The following is a 16,827-nucleotide window of genomic DNA, read 5'->3' as shown; positions in this document are numbered from 1 at the left end:
TCTGATTTTAATAATTAGTGTTCACTCACACTGTGCTTATTGTGACCTCATTGATTCCATACAATGCCTTATAAACACCACTTCAAGTTAAGTATTACTGTTAAATCAGGTTAGATGAACTGAGGAGTTAGTGTTGGACAGCAACTTTGTTTTGACTGTATTTCCTTGCTGTCCTGTCCTGTCTTGTCCTTCTCTGTCACTTGTCCTCTATATGTGTACGTCCCTTTGTCTTTAGTCCGGCCTTTCAGCGGCTGTCACCATCTAACAGCTTGCCTCTGTCAGTGGATTGTTACCGGCCGTTCACACACCCCCAATATAACTTTCTCCCATTCTCTCTCTCTCTTTCATTCTCCTTTTTGTTCCTCACCATGCTTTGATTGCCTCTCTCTTTCTCTACCTTCCTCCCTCTCTCTCTCTCTCTCTCTGTGTGTGTCTCTCTCTCTCTCTTTCAGTCCCACCCTGTATTTCTATTCACCTTCCCCTCTTCCTCCCTTCCCCGCTGCCCTCTCCATTCCTTTCTCTTCCCCCCCTTTTTCCCTCCATCCCTCCCCCTCCGTCTCTCCCACTTGTCTGAACTCTGACAGGTGTGTAATTGAATGATTAATGATCACCAGAGTAACCCCCCCACACACACACACACACCACACACACACTTTGTGTTAAAATGGGATTGCATATATTTATGCACACACATGTACATGTGCTGACACACAGCGGCATACACATTTCCACATCACACACGTGTATTCATTTTGCTTCAATAACCCAACACTCAAACGGTGAAATTCAAACCAGTAGGAGTCGTGAAATGACGGAGACATTATAGGGAATGTAGCAATACACCGAGCTCAATATGTCTGAAACCAAAGATGTACTGTGTAACACAAGCACTGCACCAGTGCTGCAATGGAGCACATTTGTGATGACAAAGACAGAGTCAGTAAAAATCTACAGATTGTTCCATTTTAACTGAATTTCATATAGATTTTACAATACATCTTTTTTCCCCCAGATATATGTTATTGTATTTTTCTCATGATTTTCCAAAATTCAGCTAAAACTCTCTGTCAGGGTGAACAATCTACTACACATACACACCACCTCCCTATGCACAACCCACAGTACACACACATGCACACATACAAACACAATACACAAAATGCACAGAAGCACAGTTCAAGCCCCCCCCCCCACCCCCACCCCACACCCCCAGTTCTCCTGTCAGCATACAGGCAGATTTTATGCGTTGTAATTCTCACTGTCTAATGGAGTATGTGTTGGTGAGAGAATGGGCTGGCGGCAGGGTAAATCTATCTGAACCAATCGCAGGCTGACTATATGACTGTATGAATGACTGCAGCACTCTGATGTATGTGTGTAACCTCGATGCCATTGATTTCTCTGCTTCATCTCGAGATCCTTGCCTGGGGACGTGATGTTGCAGGACCGTACATTTAGAGATCACTGTGTTCAAATAGCTGAATCGGAAAAAAATGGTTTTCTCTTAAGAACTGTAATATCAGTAAGTTACGAAAGCAGTGGGCTTTCGTACGTTTCATAGGCTCAGCAGTGCACCAGAGGAGGAAAGATATGTCATATGTCATGTGAGAGACACTGAAATTGAAATGCTGTCCTTCATATGATTTGCTGTATAGTAAAATGACTTCCATTTCTATTCTTTTTTTTTTTCATCTGAAGATCATAAAAGAGAATAGGTGGCACACTTTTTGTGTAAAAGGTGGAGAAAATGTCAGCATGCTTTGAATGCATGACACTTGAGTTTGTCTAGGAGTATGTTGTGTACAACTGCAGTGATACAGTATGTATGGAGAATATGCAGTGTCTAGAGTGTACACTTATACACAAGAAAACTAAATATCACGTCAAGTCAAGTTTATCTGTATAACCGTTACAACCCAGTTTGAGGGCATCCATCTCTTGACTGTGTATAACCACACCTCTAAGTAAGAAGGTATATTAACAGGTATATGGAGTTGAGTATCGTCAGCACAGCAATGAAAATTAATGCTAAATTCACAGATGATTTCACCAAGAGGTAACATGTAGATCAGTAAATAGCAACGGGCCCAGAATTGAGCCTTGAGGTACACCAGAGTTCACTTTACAATCCTCTGAGGTTGTATTGTTGTGGAAATGCAGACAGCGTTTGGATTGAGACAAATGTTTTTGTGATATTATATATGGCTGTGTCACGGAAAAGACTAGTGAGCTGCTGCTGCACAAACAAGAGCCTGAGGAGGTGAAAGAGAGAGCGAGTGAGGGGCCCGTCCTGACAAGACAAGGCATAGGAGTGTGTGGAGGGGAAAAAAGAGAAATGAAAAGTGGAGGGGTGCCGGGGTCAGGACCCGCAGTGCCAGGGAGAACAGCCATTTCCTGTTGACCCCCGGCCGAACTCCGGCCCCTGACCCGTCCTGCTTCGGGCCCGGTGGGGGCGGGGTGCGGGGTTGAGGAGGTATTCAGGGTCGGTTTGTGTGTGTTTGGGGTGCAGCGGGTGAACGTTGGATGCCGGAGGACGGGGTTGTGAATGGATGTTTGAGGGCTGGGGGAACGAGGAGGGGTTATGTGGGATGGGGGAGAGGTGAAGGTTATGGATAAGGCGAGAACATCAGGGGTTGAGAGGGGAAAGGTTAGGAGGGAGGAGAGGAGGTTGTTGAGGTTGTGGGTGTTCGTCTGTGCTGGGGTTTAAGTCTCGGAGTGTGTTTCTTGGCGGGCCATGTCCTCTTTAATCTGAGGTGAAGTTTAAATAAAGAAGGGGAGAATGGAAAAAGGACATTTCACATGAAATTTAAAGGTTATTAATATTATTAATCATGACAACCTTCTTTAACTGAGACACCAAAATTTACACAGGTGGTGCTGGAGCAAGTATTCCCAGAATGAAACTTGACATTATGGGCCCGCTTACTGACTTGTGAAAACAACGTCCCTATTATTGATCATTCTGTATGCCCCCCCACACACACACACAGACACACACACACACACACACACACACACACACACAATTCCAGAGCTCAGGGTCCCGGGAAAACTCTTCTGGTTGACCCGCTCCCAACCCCTCCACCCATTGGACGATGGGCGGCGGACCACAATAGATCTGATTTTCAACTCTCTAGCACAGATCTGAACTTTTTGTTGAAAAGTAGAAAACACATGGGATCTGTTTTTTTCTCCCACAGTTTAGACAGCAGTGAAATTTCTCTTCTTCAGACAGCCATGCTGAGATCAGATCTGTGCCACAAAGTGTTAAAAAAGTCGGACTTTTTTTTTTTCCTTCGTGTGATAATCCTGCCTGGGTGACAGATCACTGCGTCTGGGGCCTGAAGCCTCCGTCAGACTTAAACAGATAGTCAGAGGAAGGAATGGATAGAGGGATGTAGGAGGAAGAGTGAAGTAATGTATGGCTGGAAAAAGGAGCAAAATGTCACAATTTTTCTAGTAAAGGTCTTAGGATAGCAAATGGTTTCGATAATGGTTCATTATGAGTTTTTTGAATTGGAGACATCTCTTTTTCTTGGACTGAAAATGGTCCTATATGGTAATATATATCAAGTGTACATGCTCTTTTCTTTCTTATGCTGTTTTAGTCGTTTTTGCTGGATCTCTTTTACTTCAGCTGTGTTCTGCTGGGCGAGGGTAGGGATGGGAGAGGAGAGGAGAGGAGAGGAGAGGAGAGGAGAGGAGAGGAGGGTGTTTGAAAAATTGTTTTGTGTCTTGTATATGCATTCATTTAGTTTTTATAACTCATTAAAGAGAAGAAGCTAGGAATAGAGAGAATGGAGAAAGATGCCATGCAGAAGAAATTGTGATTCGTAACAACTTCACGGGTGAGATGAGCAGAAAAAGAGAGTGAGTGAGGACCTGAAGGAGAGCTCTGAGAGAGGAACATGCCCAATCTTACTGTTTTCTTGAAAACATGCACTTGCTTTACTGTGCATTTCCCCAGACCCTTGTTTGAAGCTTGTCAGCATGTTTTAACCTAACATTTTGGAAACTATGGAAACAGAAAATTCATCTTAAATAATTGAAGTTTTGCATTGTTTTTGGGACTATGCACTGCTGTGTACAAACAACAAATGTAACTTTTAAACTGGTAATCCACAAGATGGCAACATCTTTGGTGATAAGCATTCATTGCTGTGCTGACTTTGAGTTTCTGTAGGTGGCACTCTTTTCTTTGTCTGTTCAGCCATGGTGGCTATCACTGCTCACGCTAACTACCCAGTTCTTCTTCTGTTTATTCCAAACAAACCAGAAACGTAAAACACATCACTTCCCGTCAGGAGGATTTTTCCCAGGACAAACCTACCAGACACCGGGTGTTTAGAACAGCAAATGTAAAAGCTTTCATGAACTGGATATAGATTTAATCACTATTGTGTTATATCACTCAGGGATGGAGAGCAGCATGTACATTTATTTATATGAAAATGTTGCGGATTATTACTTTTAACCCCAATATCCGTCACAACACACACACGCACTCACGCATGCTCAAACAGATGACCAGCGACAACAGCCTTACAAAAAAGAAGTTTTAATACTATAATCATAACATCATAGTCGTCATAACTATATTTCCCATCATTCAGAAATGGATTCTGCGGTCGGACCGGTACAGACTCATACAGAGTGGAGAAGGAGCAGAATGTTTAGAAGAGTCCTTTGGCTGCAGCTCCCCTCACACCGCTGTGACAGACAAACACTGGACTAGAAATGCTTACAGAGGTTTGTGTGTGTGTGTGTGTGTGTGTGTGTGTGTTTGTGTTTACATGGCTTTCCGTATACTGTGTGTGTGTTGACGATCCTAAGGTAACCGACACCTCTTGGCATCTTCATTAAGGAGGTCAGTGGTACGAGAGCGAGGCAGACTGGAAGTCATTCATAGTGTATAGCTTCATGCTGAGGAAGAGCACTAATATTCAACAAGCTCACGTGAAGCTGCATCCGCCCGGAGTGGCACGCATAAATACAAAAATAGATTAAGAAAAAACTCAAATCAGCTTTAAATAAAGTGTGTATGTGTGTGTGTTTCTTTGACAGTCACGTGTGCAGGAAGACAGGGAGCAGGGAAGAAGGCGCGGTCAGAGGATCAGAGTCCCGTCCGGTGACATCCCTGGGCTGTGGTGAAGTCTTCGCGGCCGAAGACAGAAATATTCAAATAAATATTCATCCGTCTGTCCGGTCGACCGTCTTCTCGCGGTTCAGCAGGCATGATGGGAAGTGTAGTTTTAAAGCATGTGTCTCGCCCACAGGACACAGTGGAGGGTTTGGAAAGGAGGAAGCACTTCTACTCTGAAAGAGGTATGGCTTAAACCTACAGGTTCAGACTCTGTGTGTGTGTGTGTGTGTGTGTGTGTGTGTGTGTGTGTGTGTGTGTGTGTGTGTTAGCGAGTGGAGGATGTGAGCAGCTACATCGAGGTCAGTGTCTTTCAGGGGGAATGTAAACTTTCAGAGCAATGTGTCTTTTTCTTCTAAATAGTGTACTGTATGCATCATTACACATACGCAGGCGTGCACACACACACACACACACACACACACACACACACACACACACACACGCACGCACACAAAGGACAGATCCCTTAGCACATACAGATCCCCACCACACACATCTACTCCACATACACACACTCACACACACACACGCGCACACACCCTCCCCCAGCAGCTAGTGTGCATGTATGTCCAGTCCCTGCGCGAGGAGCGGTTCCGCGGGGTGCGTGTGTGGCGGGGGGTGGAGCAGCATGGCGGGGTGGGGGTGCGGGCCCGGGTAGGGGTGGAGAGAGGGTCCCGGGTGGGGAGGGTAGCCCGGCTGGGACAGCAGAGCGCCGGGGTAGTCGCCTGGCAGAGAGGACATGCCCTGGAGACCTGGAGGGAGAAAGACAGAGGGGATGGAAATGCATTTTCATTGTGGGTAAAGACAAAATAATCTTTATGGTGAAATGGAATATTGTTATTGTGAGCGGATTGATGGCGGATTAGCAGATATGCAGTAGCGTATTGTCACAGTCTCACATAATCCTCATTCAAGCAAACTGTCCTTCTGTACAGTAGTTTATGATATGTGACTTGCAAGGGTGGAAGCAACAAATTGCAATTACTCTTGTTAAAGTAAAGGAGTAGCTTTTTTGTACTAATTGTAGTAATTTTACTTTGTTGTATGTTTGTCTTATGAATTATACTTCGCTACAATTTGCATCCATAAATTTTGCATCAGAAACTGGTAATTTACGACTGATGAGAGATCCAAATAGTTTCCATGACTCATCCATGACCTTGGCCTATTTAGATTTACAGTTGTGAAAACACTGGTGAAGAAAAGAGGGATAATTTATGCAGAAACCACCACTAACACATCTTAAATTAGTGCTGATTCACACTATGCTTCTTTATATGCTTTATTTTCATAGAGTCCCCTGTTAAACTCTGTCCTCTTTTTTTGCATTGCATGGACAAGACCATATGTAATAACATTCTGCTTTTGCAAATAACTCTGCAACTTTCACTCTGACATTTATATGAATTTTTATACTTTTAATATTTTTTACAGGAATTTCACTTCTACTCAAGTTATGTATATTCCAGCAAAGTAACATCACTTCTACTTGAGTATGATACATTGTACTGTTTCCACCCCTGGTGTTATGTCTGTATGTGACAGTGAGTGATGGTAAGTGGTGTTTCCTATAGGCTACCTGCTGCTCTGAGGCCGAGGTGGGCCTGTCCGTCAAGCCCGTAGCCCCCGAGAGCTGCTCCCTCCGGGCTGTAGGGGCCACCTTGACCTGGAAGACAACACACACTGTCAGACACACACACTCACATTCATATATACAGGCTGACTGACTGATTGACTGGCTGACTGATAAACACCAACCTGAGCGATTGGACTGGTCAATCATAGGCTGAACTATTCTCCTCCTGGCGTTGATGAACCTGCGCAGGGACGAGAGGGAGAGGAGGTTAGGAGGAGAAACAGATGAAAGAATATGAAAACAGAGAGAGAGCGAGAGAGAGATGGATGGATAAAAAGAGGAAGAACGGTGGAAGAGGCCACCCGTTAATGGAGAAAAAGGCTGACCAGGAGACTATTAACCTTTTCCTTTTTACAACCACTTAACCCTTTCAGAGGGCAAAGTAAATCAACGTTAGGGCAGAGCAAGTATTGATCGCCCTGTGATAATTGATTGATCTACATTGATTGGCTGGGGTGTGTGTGTGTGTTCGTGCGTGTGTGTGCAACCGGGATACAGCAAAAAACCAAAAACATATATATTATCAGATTATAAAAATATGTTTGGTATATAATACACACAGGAAGATATATATAAATATATATGAGTTAGTGTGTGTGTTTGTGTGTGTGTGGGTGACAGGGATACAGAGAATTGATCAGTATGTGATAACTAAGTGATCAGCAACAGGGAGATGCTCTGTGTGTGTGTATGTGCATGTGTGGCTCAGGGGGGAATAGGGGTCTGGGGTGCAATAAATCAGCTGATTATTTGATATTGATTTGCCATTCTGTTTTATGAACATGGAACAATTGAATTTTTACTGCGCTGCATGCTTCAGGAAAAAAGTGCTTGGTTGGACAATGCTTCCTCTGCTGCAGATCGCCTTTTTATAAAGTAGATAACACATTCTTTTTATCTTATTGACATTTATCCACATAAACTATACAGATAAAAACAAATAATAGGCAAAAAATGTGCAGCTTAAGTGAGTGGTTTTGGGTAAATATAGACAATGTTCATTTCTATCACGCCAATAGACTATCGACCAGGCAGCAGCCATGTTGTTAATTTGAAAGTTGACGCTGTACATTTAAACAAGACAGTTTAACTGATTATTGATGAGCCACAGGCTAGAATTAGTGTATTGATCGGAAGCGTACTGACCAGTTGTTGACCTGTAAGATGGTCAGTCCAGTGTCCTGCGCCAGCTGCTTCTTCTGCTCCTCGGACGGGTACGGGTGCTGGGGAAGGACACACAGGGCGGCGGTCAAAGAAATCCAAACACACACACTGACATTTGACAGTGGGATTTTGCTCTTGAGAAATGAAAATGTCCAAGGATTTTATTATTATCGCAGCCGCTTCATTAAGGCTTTCTTTCAATCGTGTGAATAAAAGCTTATGAAAAAAACAGGAGAATCATCTTGAGGTTAGCGGCGACCTAATAAAACCTCAGAATGAAATACTGTATGTGAGAGCAATGAGCGGGCGCAGGGCGAATACTGATGACATTACATCTGAATTCATAATTCATCAACACTCACACACTTTGAACCACAGCGACCTCTCTCTCTCTCTCTCTCTCCCTCTCTCTCTCTCTCTCACTGTAGTAATTGGAGTGAAGCATCATTTGACCTGCCTCATTTAGTAGCTAATTACCAATCTAACCACCTCACCAACCATTACTCTCTCCGTTTCTATCAGTCCCAACACTGATTCAATACTGAGCATATTCACATAATCACTTAATCCCCCCCTATTTTTCATTTAATTTAATTGACATTCATTATTGGCTCGGCTCTCCTCTCTCTGTTCTCATCAGTGATGTTTTCCCTCACTCTAAATCCTCTATTTTAGTAATTATTCTCTCATCCTTTCTCATACACAATCTTTCTTTGTTTTGTTCTTTTAATTATTGTCCAAAATCATTCATTGTTATTTAAAATTTCACGTGATAAAAAGATGACCAAAATACCGATAGGTGCTGGAAGAGCCATGCTCTCATGATGTTGGTGGCCACCTTGGGGAAGATGCCTCTCTTCTTGTTGTTCCTCCTCTCTCGGTCTGTCTCGTCCTCCTCTCCTGTACTGGGAGAGGCCACTCCTCCGTCCAGACCGTCGCCTGCAGGGAGACACACACACATCGCATCAGAAGGAGTGTGTGTGTGGGTGTCTATTAGGGTTCGACTGATATGGGATATTTTTGGATTGAAACTGCTAATAGTATGATATATATATATATAATATATATAATTTTGTGGCAATATTTATATCTTTAAAACCATTTTCACAGCAAAACTTTACAGGTATTCAGTGTTTCATTTGATTATTGGCAGGATGGAAAAGCCTCTGAAACAGCAGTTAGACCATTATGTGACTCTAAAACTCTCTATTCAAAGCCAGTATAATAATAATAAAAACATTCATGCATAATGTCACTTTAGAATCAATTCAGGTTAAGGGCTCCCATAGACAACCAGTGTAGTATTAATCATTTCTACAATAAATATGTAATCAAACAAACTGCATCATATCAGAGGTGGACGACACTGATTGCTTGATATCTGATTTTTAGTAAAAGGCCAATATCGGCTCCATAGCGAACTCATATATCGCCTAACCCTAGAGTGCCTGTTATAATATGATATGCATGTACAGTATGCATGCATGTTGTGTGTGTGTGTGCACGTGTTTGTTGTGGCTATATGTGTACATGCATGCCGGTTTCTCTGCATTTATCTGTGCTGTGCAATGCAATGTTCTCTCTGAGTATACATATATTTTTGTATGTGAGTTCTTGTGTGTTTGCGTGTGTGTGTGTGTTTGCGTGTGTGTACCTATGTCGCTACAGTTGTCTGCTGTGCTGTGTGAAGGCAGGCCACAGGTGCCTGGTGTTCCCAGAGGAGTCGTGGCACATTCGTCCGGCTCACGTAACCAGGATGCATTCTGCAGTGAGAGAGAGAGAGAGAGAAGGAGAAAGAGGGAGAGAGGGAAAAGGTTAGAGGTAGAGTGGTGGGAGGACAGGGGGTTTACAGTCGGAGGAGAGTTGGAGGAAGGAGGTATGGAACAGATATTCAGACAGATGGAGGAGTGACGGAGCCGGACAGATGGATGGAGAGGTGGATGGAGGATTAGGTTTGACATTGTCACCTCCAGTGTGACTGCATGCTGTTTGGCATTCACTTCCTAGCAGCTATCTGAAGTAACTCTCTGCTTTCTCTTACCTGCTCTGACAGACTGGTGCAGGAGCCAGTGAAATCCTCCATATCTGACTTGGATCCGCCCTCCCGATCATCCAGGACCAGGTCCGTGGGCATTTTGCCCTTCAGGCAGGTGATGTAGCGATGGCAGAAGTTGTCACACAGGTCATGCACCTTGGGGGAGAGGTTTACATCATCAGCACTCACTGTTAACACCGCTTTCATATCTAAACAAGTGGCAACAAAGTGAAAACTACATATGAAATAAGTATAATGCATTTCTTTATGAGTCCTTGCTATTGGATATCAGTCAAATTAATTTTGACTGATATCCAACATTTCCAACATCATCCAACACTTATATACACATGCATCTTTATTACATGTTTGTGGCTGGCAGACTAATCATCAAAACTAACATCTGTTTTAATGAAGCTTGTTTAATCAGCTTGTTAAGCTGCAGGACGTCCATGTTTGTTATCGTTCCAGGTATTGATTTTCCAATATAATAGCATGTGAATGCAACGCTCTTTAGCAGCCGACTCTGAAGTTCCAGATGTCCAACCTTGCCTTGAGCACATGAACGCACAAAGTTCCCCTATCAAATAAATCCATGAAAAAATAAGCATGACCAAAATGTATAAAAATAAAACAAACCTTCTCTAGTTCCAGCAAATGAAAGCGAAGAACCTGTATAGCCTGGATCATCTGTGGAAAAGAGAATGCAAATTAATTATCAATACATAATCCTCCATTAATACTTTAAAGTATGTTATTTATGCTAGTTTTATCTTAATATGTGCATCATACCAAGTTGTCCAGCTCAGGATTGGAGGAGAATATGGGCTTCTCAGAACGAATCTGAAACATAAATCAAACTAATTATAGCCAGACCCATTTAAAAATAAGCACCTATCGACTTCTCCTCTGTGATTGGCTGCCCGGGCCGTCGCTCACCTGTTTGGCAAATGCAGCGATGTCGTCGTTGAAGGAGTCGGAGGAGCAGACGTCGCTGTGATTGGTCATGCCGGGGAGGTGGGAGGTGGCTGAGAGGGAGGCGGAGTCTCGAGGGGAGCAGGTGGCGAGCTCGCACTTCTCAAACACTAAGGCCAGCAATGGGAACAGCGGGTGACTGCACGCACACACACACACACACACACACACACACACACACACACATAGAGACACACACACACACACAATTAACATACTGGACATAAACACAGTAACAGTTGACATAGTGTACACATATGATACATCGACAGAACGTGTTAAAATAAACTTCGGAGCACAGTATTTATGGAAAAGACAACTGTACATGCTTCACATATAGTAAATACACACACACACAGTTTAAATGCTTTAAATGAATCTACTCATTAGATTAGAACACATGTTGTTTAAATAGTGCAAGGTTCAACCAGAGTTTGGACAATTACTGTAAGGCTACACAAATCATTGTTTCCAGCATGTAGGGTTACAAACACGCACACCCAAATACACACACTCACCCATAGATCTGGTCTCTGTGGTGTTTGAGGGAGTCGGGGACGGTGGGTCCATACTGAGGGGGAGGAAGTGACCTCAGAGCGTCGGCGTACCCCCCCACCGACATGCCCTCCGACCCCGAGTAGTGCACCAGCTCTTCATACTGAAACACAATCAGATGGAAAGAGAGAAAACATGAGACATATTCAATATCTGTGCTGATTGACGTGTGTGTGTGTGTGTATTTGCAGCTGTGAGTGTATGCAGTGCTGCGGTGGTAAATAAAAAGGTGCATAAACTATGACCTCCAGTAGTTCATCATCATAAGGCAAACAACCACTCATATAAACAAAAATCAATTATATTTTCAGAAAAACATTAACTTAAGTGTCTTGTTCCTTAACGGACCCTGTCTTTTATAACTTGCATCAGTTTGATACTACTTACTGTGGTGTGGACTATAAAATACAGCTCATAAATGTTTATGTCAGCGTAAAAAGGGGGATAAACTCCATTTCACAAATAGGAACCCAACTAATTAGATCCTTGGGTGTGTGTATACATGCATGGGCCGTGTCGTTATCTGTGCTGTGCAATGCAATTTGTGTATGTGTGTGCGTATATCGCTGTTGTCGTATGAAAATCCAAATCCAATATTGGTGATTTTCATGTTTTTACTTCAATTTAAGGATTCCATGCTCCTCTATGGGTTGAGAAAACTCTACCACCCTTAGTTTTATATAAAGCCCTTTCAAAACCCCATTGGATAAACTGAAAAGTGCATGATGGTCAAGCTGAAGACAAGGCTGTTTGGACATTTGACAGTGACAGTGTGTATGTACATGTGTGTTTCACAAGCCCAAGTGTCTGTTTGTTATATGTGAGTCTATGCATTTGTGCTTAACAGAGGAGCGGAGGATGGGGAAGGGAGAGAGAGAGGAGTTCCTTGGAGAAAGACAAAGCAGATGACGGTGAGCCTGCAGCAGCTCATGTTCTCTCCTCCCTCCTAAACTCAGACTAGACAGGAGCCGTGCTGAGACGTCCCTCACAACCGGCTGTGACAGCCTCACTGGGGCCTGCGCACAAACACACTCACACACACACACACACACACACACACACACACACACACACACGCCCTGAAACCGGCACTTACACATAGTTTCATGAATAAACATAAGTCTGACTCCCTTGTTTCTCTCTCTCTCTCTCTCTCTCTCTCTCTCTCTCTCTCTCTCTGTTTCCATCCCTCTCTGCATTACAGAGCTAATTTGTGCTTCACTGCAGCTTCTCTCTCTGAGGTGGCGTTGCTCAGGTCAGCAGAACTGCCTCTGTTTCTGTTTCTGGTGGATTAAAGTCCAATCACAGGCCCATATGGCCACCGGGATCCCAGACGGCACCTGCTAGGTGGCCACCTTTCGGTTTGGTGTTATTTTAACCAACCCATAAAAGTTATACTGTGAGGACAATTCCCTTGGCAGGCAACCTCATGAGGTTATGATATGATTTACTACTCAAGTGTGTGACTGTTTACACTGTAGGTGGGGAGGTAACAGTGGGGAGAGTGAAACCTAGAACTAAATGTCATTCTTACATGTTAGTTCAGAATTTAACCCCTGCATTTAAAGCTTTAAGGTGACTCTGAATGAGTAATATGCTGTGGCATTATGTTAGGCCAGAACTGTTTTGACAATTTCCCTAAATCATCAGTTGCTAAACTTTTTTATATCTTCAAATAGAACCCCAAATAGACCTCAGACGCTCATTTGATTAGATTTTATGCAAAGGAACGCAATCTGAGAAGGTTTTTGTTTTAGTTCATAGGCTACATAAGTGGATAACTGTCTAAACTGTAAGTGGGGGGTAGCAGCAGTGTGGACAGCTGAAACCTATAACTAAAAGTCATTCTTACACATTCTCTCATTGTGCTGAAATAACAGTGAAACTAAACTCTTCCTCTTTTTGCTGCATGACGGACCTTCCTGGAAACGCCTCTCCAGGCCCCCTGGAGGTCTCCAGACCACACTTTGGGAACCACTGTCCTAAATGGCTTATCAAATTGTTGTATTTCAGAGTCCCATATGGCCACCGGGATCACAGAAAGCACCTGCTCTGAGGCCCTGGCCCGGGACACCTTCTAGTTTTATGGAGGCTGGCTATTAACACAATCACCGCTATCGGATTGCGCGTCTCTCTTTACGCACGGCCCCGATCGGGTTTCTGTGCGTCAAGCGGATCAAAGCGCACAAGTCAAGATGACAAATTCCACGAATTTTCCCTTTTTTAAAGTCACGGAGCTGGGAGAGAGGCTTCAGATGGGACATTTACATTATAAGTTGTAATTGTGTTATTTCAAACGACCCATAACAGTTATTATAACAGGCGTACAGGCTGCTTATGCTGTGAAGACAATTCCCCTGGGCAACACGAGCTTTAGGGATATACTCAATTAACAATTTAGAACTGGGTTTATATCGGATCGAAACATTACATTTCGCAATAAACCACAAAGACGAAATTTGGACCCACTAGTTCCTTTTCTTATTTGAAATACTTTTGACGGTGTAATCCTGCCGAATTAATTACCCTTCCTTCATATTTAGAAAGAGTGCTATTTGTTTTTACTTTACTTTACTTAGCCTAATATTCATGTTAAATGTGATTAGAATTTGAATCGTCCACCCGATTTCTACATAAAAAGCCAATCGCTTCAAACTAATTTCAATGCGTCAATTTAGAAAACAAAATAATTAAAATGGGAATTATTAGAGGACTGTTTTTGCCTCGAGAAACTGTAAAGCCAGGAATAATTTCGATTTCAATGTCCGATTTTGAAGTGCATTTGAAGGCTAGAGCATACTTATTCTTAAAAAGGTTTCACAGTTTCTCGTTGTTTTTTTGTTTTTTTCAGTTTAACTAAAAAGACTGAGAAAAACAAAGTTGTAAACTCACAACTGGGCCTATTTTTCTATCTTCAATACTGAGGAGACAAGCCGACAACTGCGATTTAAAAGCCTTTATCACATTGGAAACATAATAGAAATAGAAACAAGACGAGAATTTTGCGTATCTGTTTCTAAAGATTACAATTATGATATGCAGACAATTGAGCTCCGACATTTATAGCAGGTTAATAAACACAAAACTCTACTTGTTGCAGATTGGTCGCGTTTGAGTGAGAGCAGCGTGTTGCGTCCGTTGCTTCAATTAGAATAAAACTGTTTTGACCTTTTCTCTAAATCAGGGAATCCCAAACGTTTTCACCAAAGGAATCCCAAATACACAGTAGACCACGGACCACCATTTGATAACATTTTGTCCTAAGGAACCCCATGTGGCTATTTTGGTTGTTATATGACTCTATAAAGAATCACATACAGTAACTGTCTATAGGCTACAGTGGGGAAGGTATAGCAACAGTGGGGACAGTGAAACCTATTATCCAAACAGTCAACTTTATACTTTCTGTCATTGTGCTTACATCCAGTGAGTGAAATAGCCTAATAGCAAAATTAAAAAGTATTCTTCCTTTTACTGTGGGACCTTCCTGGAAAACTCTCAAGGCCCCCTGGAGGCTCCCAGGCCCCAGTTTTGGAACCACTGCCCTAATGGCTTAATCCATGTTTGTGTTTTTTTTGAGTGTTGTTGTTGTTGTTGTCTGTGTGTCTCTCTGTGTGTGCCTTCCCTGTTCATTCTCAGCCCTCTCCCTGATGTTTTTACATGGCAGTGATTTTCCAACTACAGACTTCACCTCTGTAATTGCTCTATTCCTCATAGAAGAGGTCTCACTCCGCCTGCTGCCCATCAGCCTCTGCCTGTTTCTCCTCCACCATGCTTCTGAATCACTGTAGCAAAAAACCTGACCTACTTACCGAGTTGGAGAGCTGCCTCTCCTCTCCTCTCCTCTCCTCTTATGACCTACTCTGTCTAGCCCTTATGTACCATTATAATTGCTGACTAACATTAGGCTACATAACAATCAATCTGTATTATTTAGAGGAAAGGATGAAATCTTAAACCTGAATCAACAGTTCCTCATAAATTGTATCTGACTACTGGGATCTGCATTGCCCCTTATATATTGGACATTATAAATTGCACTGCATTATATTCACACAGATGAAATGAGGGTTCTTCATTGGGCTTGAGTGGCAATGACTGGAATTATCTCCTGGTTTGTTATAATTCAAAATAAAACTGGAAAATCAGAATAAAGAACCCAGTGTGGTTCTTAAAAAAGTTATTTAATAACACCTTAAATGGCTCTATATAGAACTATTTGAACATGGTGCTATAGAAGAACCTTTCTAAAAGTGTTCTTTGTGGCACCAAAGGGGTTCTGCTATGGTTCAAGAATAAAGATCAAATCTTTTTGCTATAACAGTTTATGACAAAAATGGAAAAAAATAGCCTATAACAAATTAATTTATCAATAGGCTGTTTCTTCTCTCTCAGTGACTAGGATCACGATGCTTTAATTAGGTTATTGCCTGCATGTTTTTCTGCTGTTTCCCTAAACATTAACTCCACACCAACAGTCCACTAGTCTGTTTCCAATGGGCCTTGTGTTTTCTGTGGCTGCTACCCGACCAGAGACCGCGCAAGGAATTAGGTCCTGTCCGCTTTATTCTTCTATTATCTTAGTTATGTAGTTGAGTGTGTCTCTTCTACTCAGTGATATTTGCATATATTCTACCATCCCTACATAGCCTAAATCATAGCCTGCAACCAGCCGACCTACCCTCTTATCCATGCGACTCGACAGCCAGTCCTACACCGGAGAGGATGATGCGCCGCCCGGCTAGTCCCGCGAGCTTTCCTCCCTTCCTCTGTCCCTGGTCTCCTGGAAATGGAAGTAAATAGGCTTTTTAATTAGCACTGAAGTTGAAAATGTGATGAACACCATGCACAAACAGTCCCAGGATTTTGAATAAAGAGGGCTACGGATAGTAAACAGTCAAGACCTGCTCCTCCTGTGTGTCATTTGTGTATTTACATCTAGCCCATTACACTGTACACAACAACATTATGGTGGGATTGGAGATTATATGGTCGACAGATATCCTTAGATACCCTTTTGGCTATACACCATTAATTACGCCGAGCCGTACTAAACGCTATAATAAAGCTCGCAGCCAATCATATGCTACTAGCTGTAGAACACATTACGGGGAAATATACGGGGCTCCAATAAACGGCATAAAATATCCCACCGAAACGTAAAGGTTCGCCGTATCCAGTCCTGTTCAGGCCGTGGTCCACGGTAGTCCAATAATGTGGAGGATCGGAGCAGCGGTTCGTGCAGCGCCTCGGGTCCGCCTGGTGCGCCTCCTGGTCCGGCTTGCAGCCGTCGGGATGCTCGGTGCTGTGGAGGATAGA

General features: G+C 42.9%; 1 protein-coding gene across 1 annotated transcript; it reads right to left on the bottom strand.

Annotated features, from left to right (window-relative positions):
* Positions 1–5,695: 5,695 nt before the first annotated feature.
* Positions 5,696–16,292, bottom strand: meis3 (myeloid ecotropic viral integration site 3). Its single transcript, XM_071897272.2, has 12 exons — positions 16,190–16,292; positions 11,472–11,611; positions 10,918–11,092; positions 10,771–10,821; positions 10,618–10,668; positions 9,985–10,134; positions 9,598–9,706; positions 8,737–8,882; positions 7,926–8,002; positions 6,902–6,960; positions 6,723–6,809; positions 5,696–5,895 (listed from the first exon to the last, which is right to left on the bottom strand). The coding sequence occupies exons 1-12, from the start codon at positions 16,199–16,201 to the stop codon at positions 5,696–5,698; spliced, it is 1,257 nt and encodes a 418-aa protein (XP_071753373.1). The 5' UTR covers positions 16,202–16,292.
* Between the last annotated feature and the right edge of the window lie 535 nt (positions 16,293–16,827).

The sequence above is a fragment of the Centroberyx gerrardi genome, chromosome 6 (genome assembly GCF_048128805.1).
Source record: "Centroberyx gerrardi isolate f3 chromosome 6, fCenGer3.hap1.cur.20231027, whole genome shotgun sequence".
Lineage (NCBI taxonomy): Eukaryota > Metazoa > Chordata > Actinopteri > Beryciformes > Berycidae > Centroberyx > Centroberyx gerrardi.
This window is presented reverse-complemented; position numbering and strand designations above follow the sequence as displayed.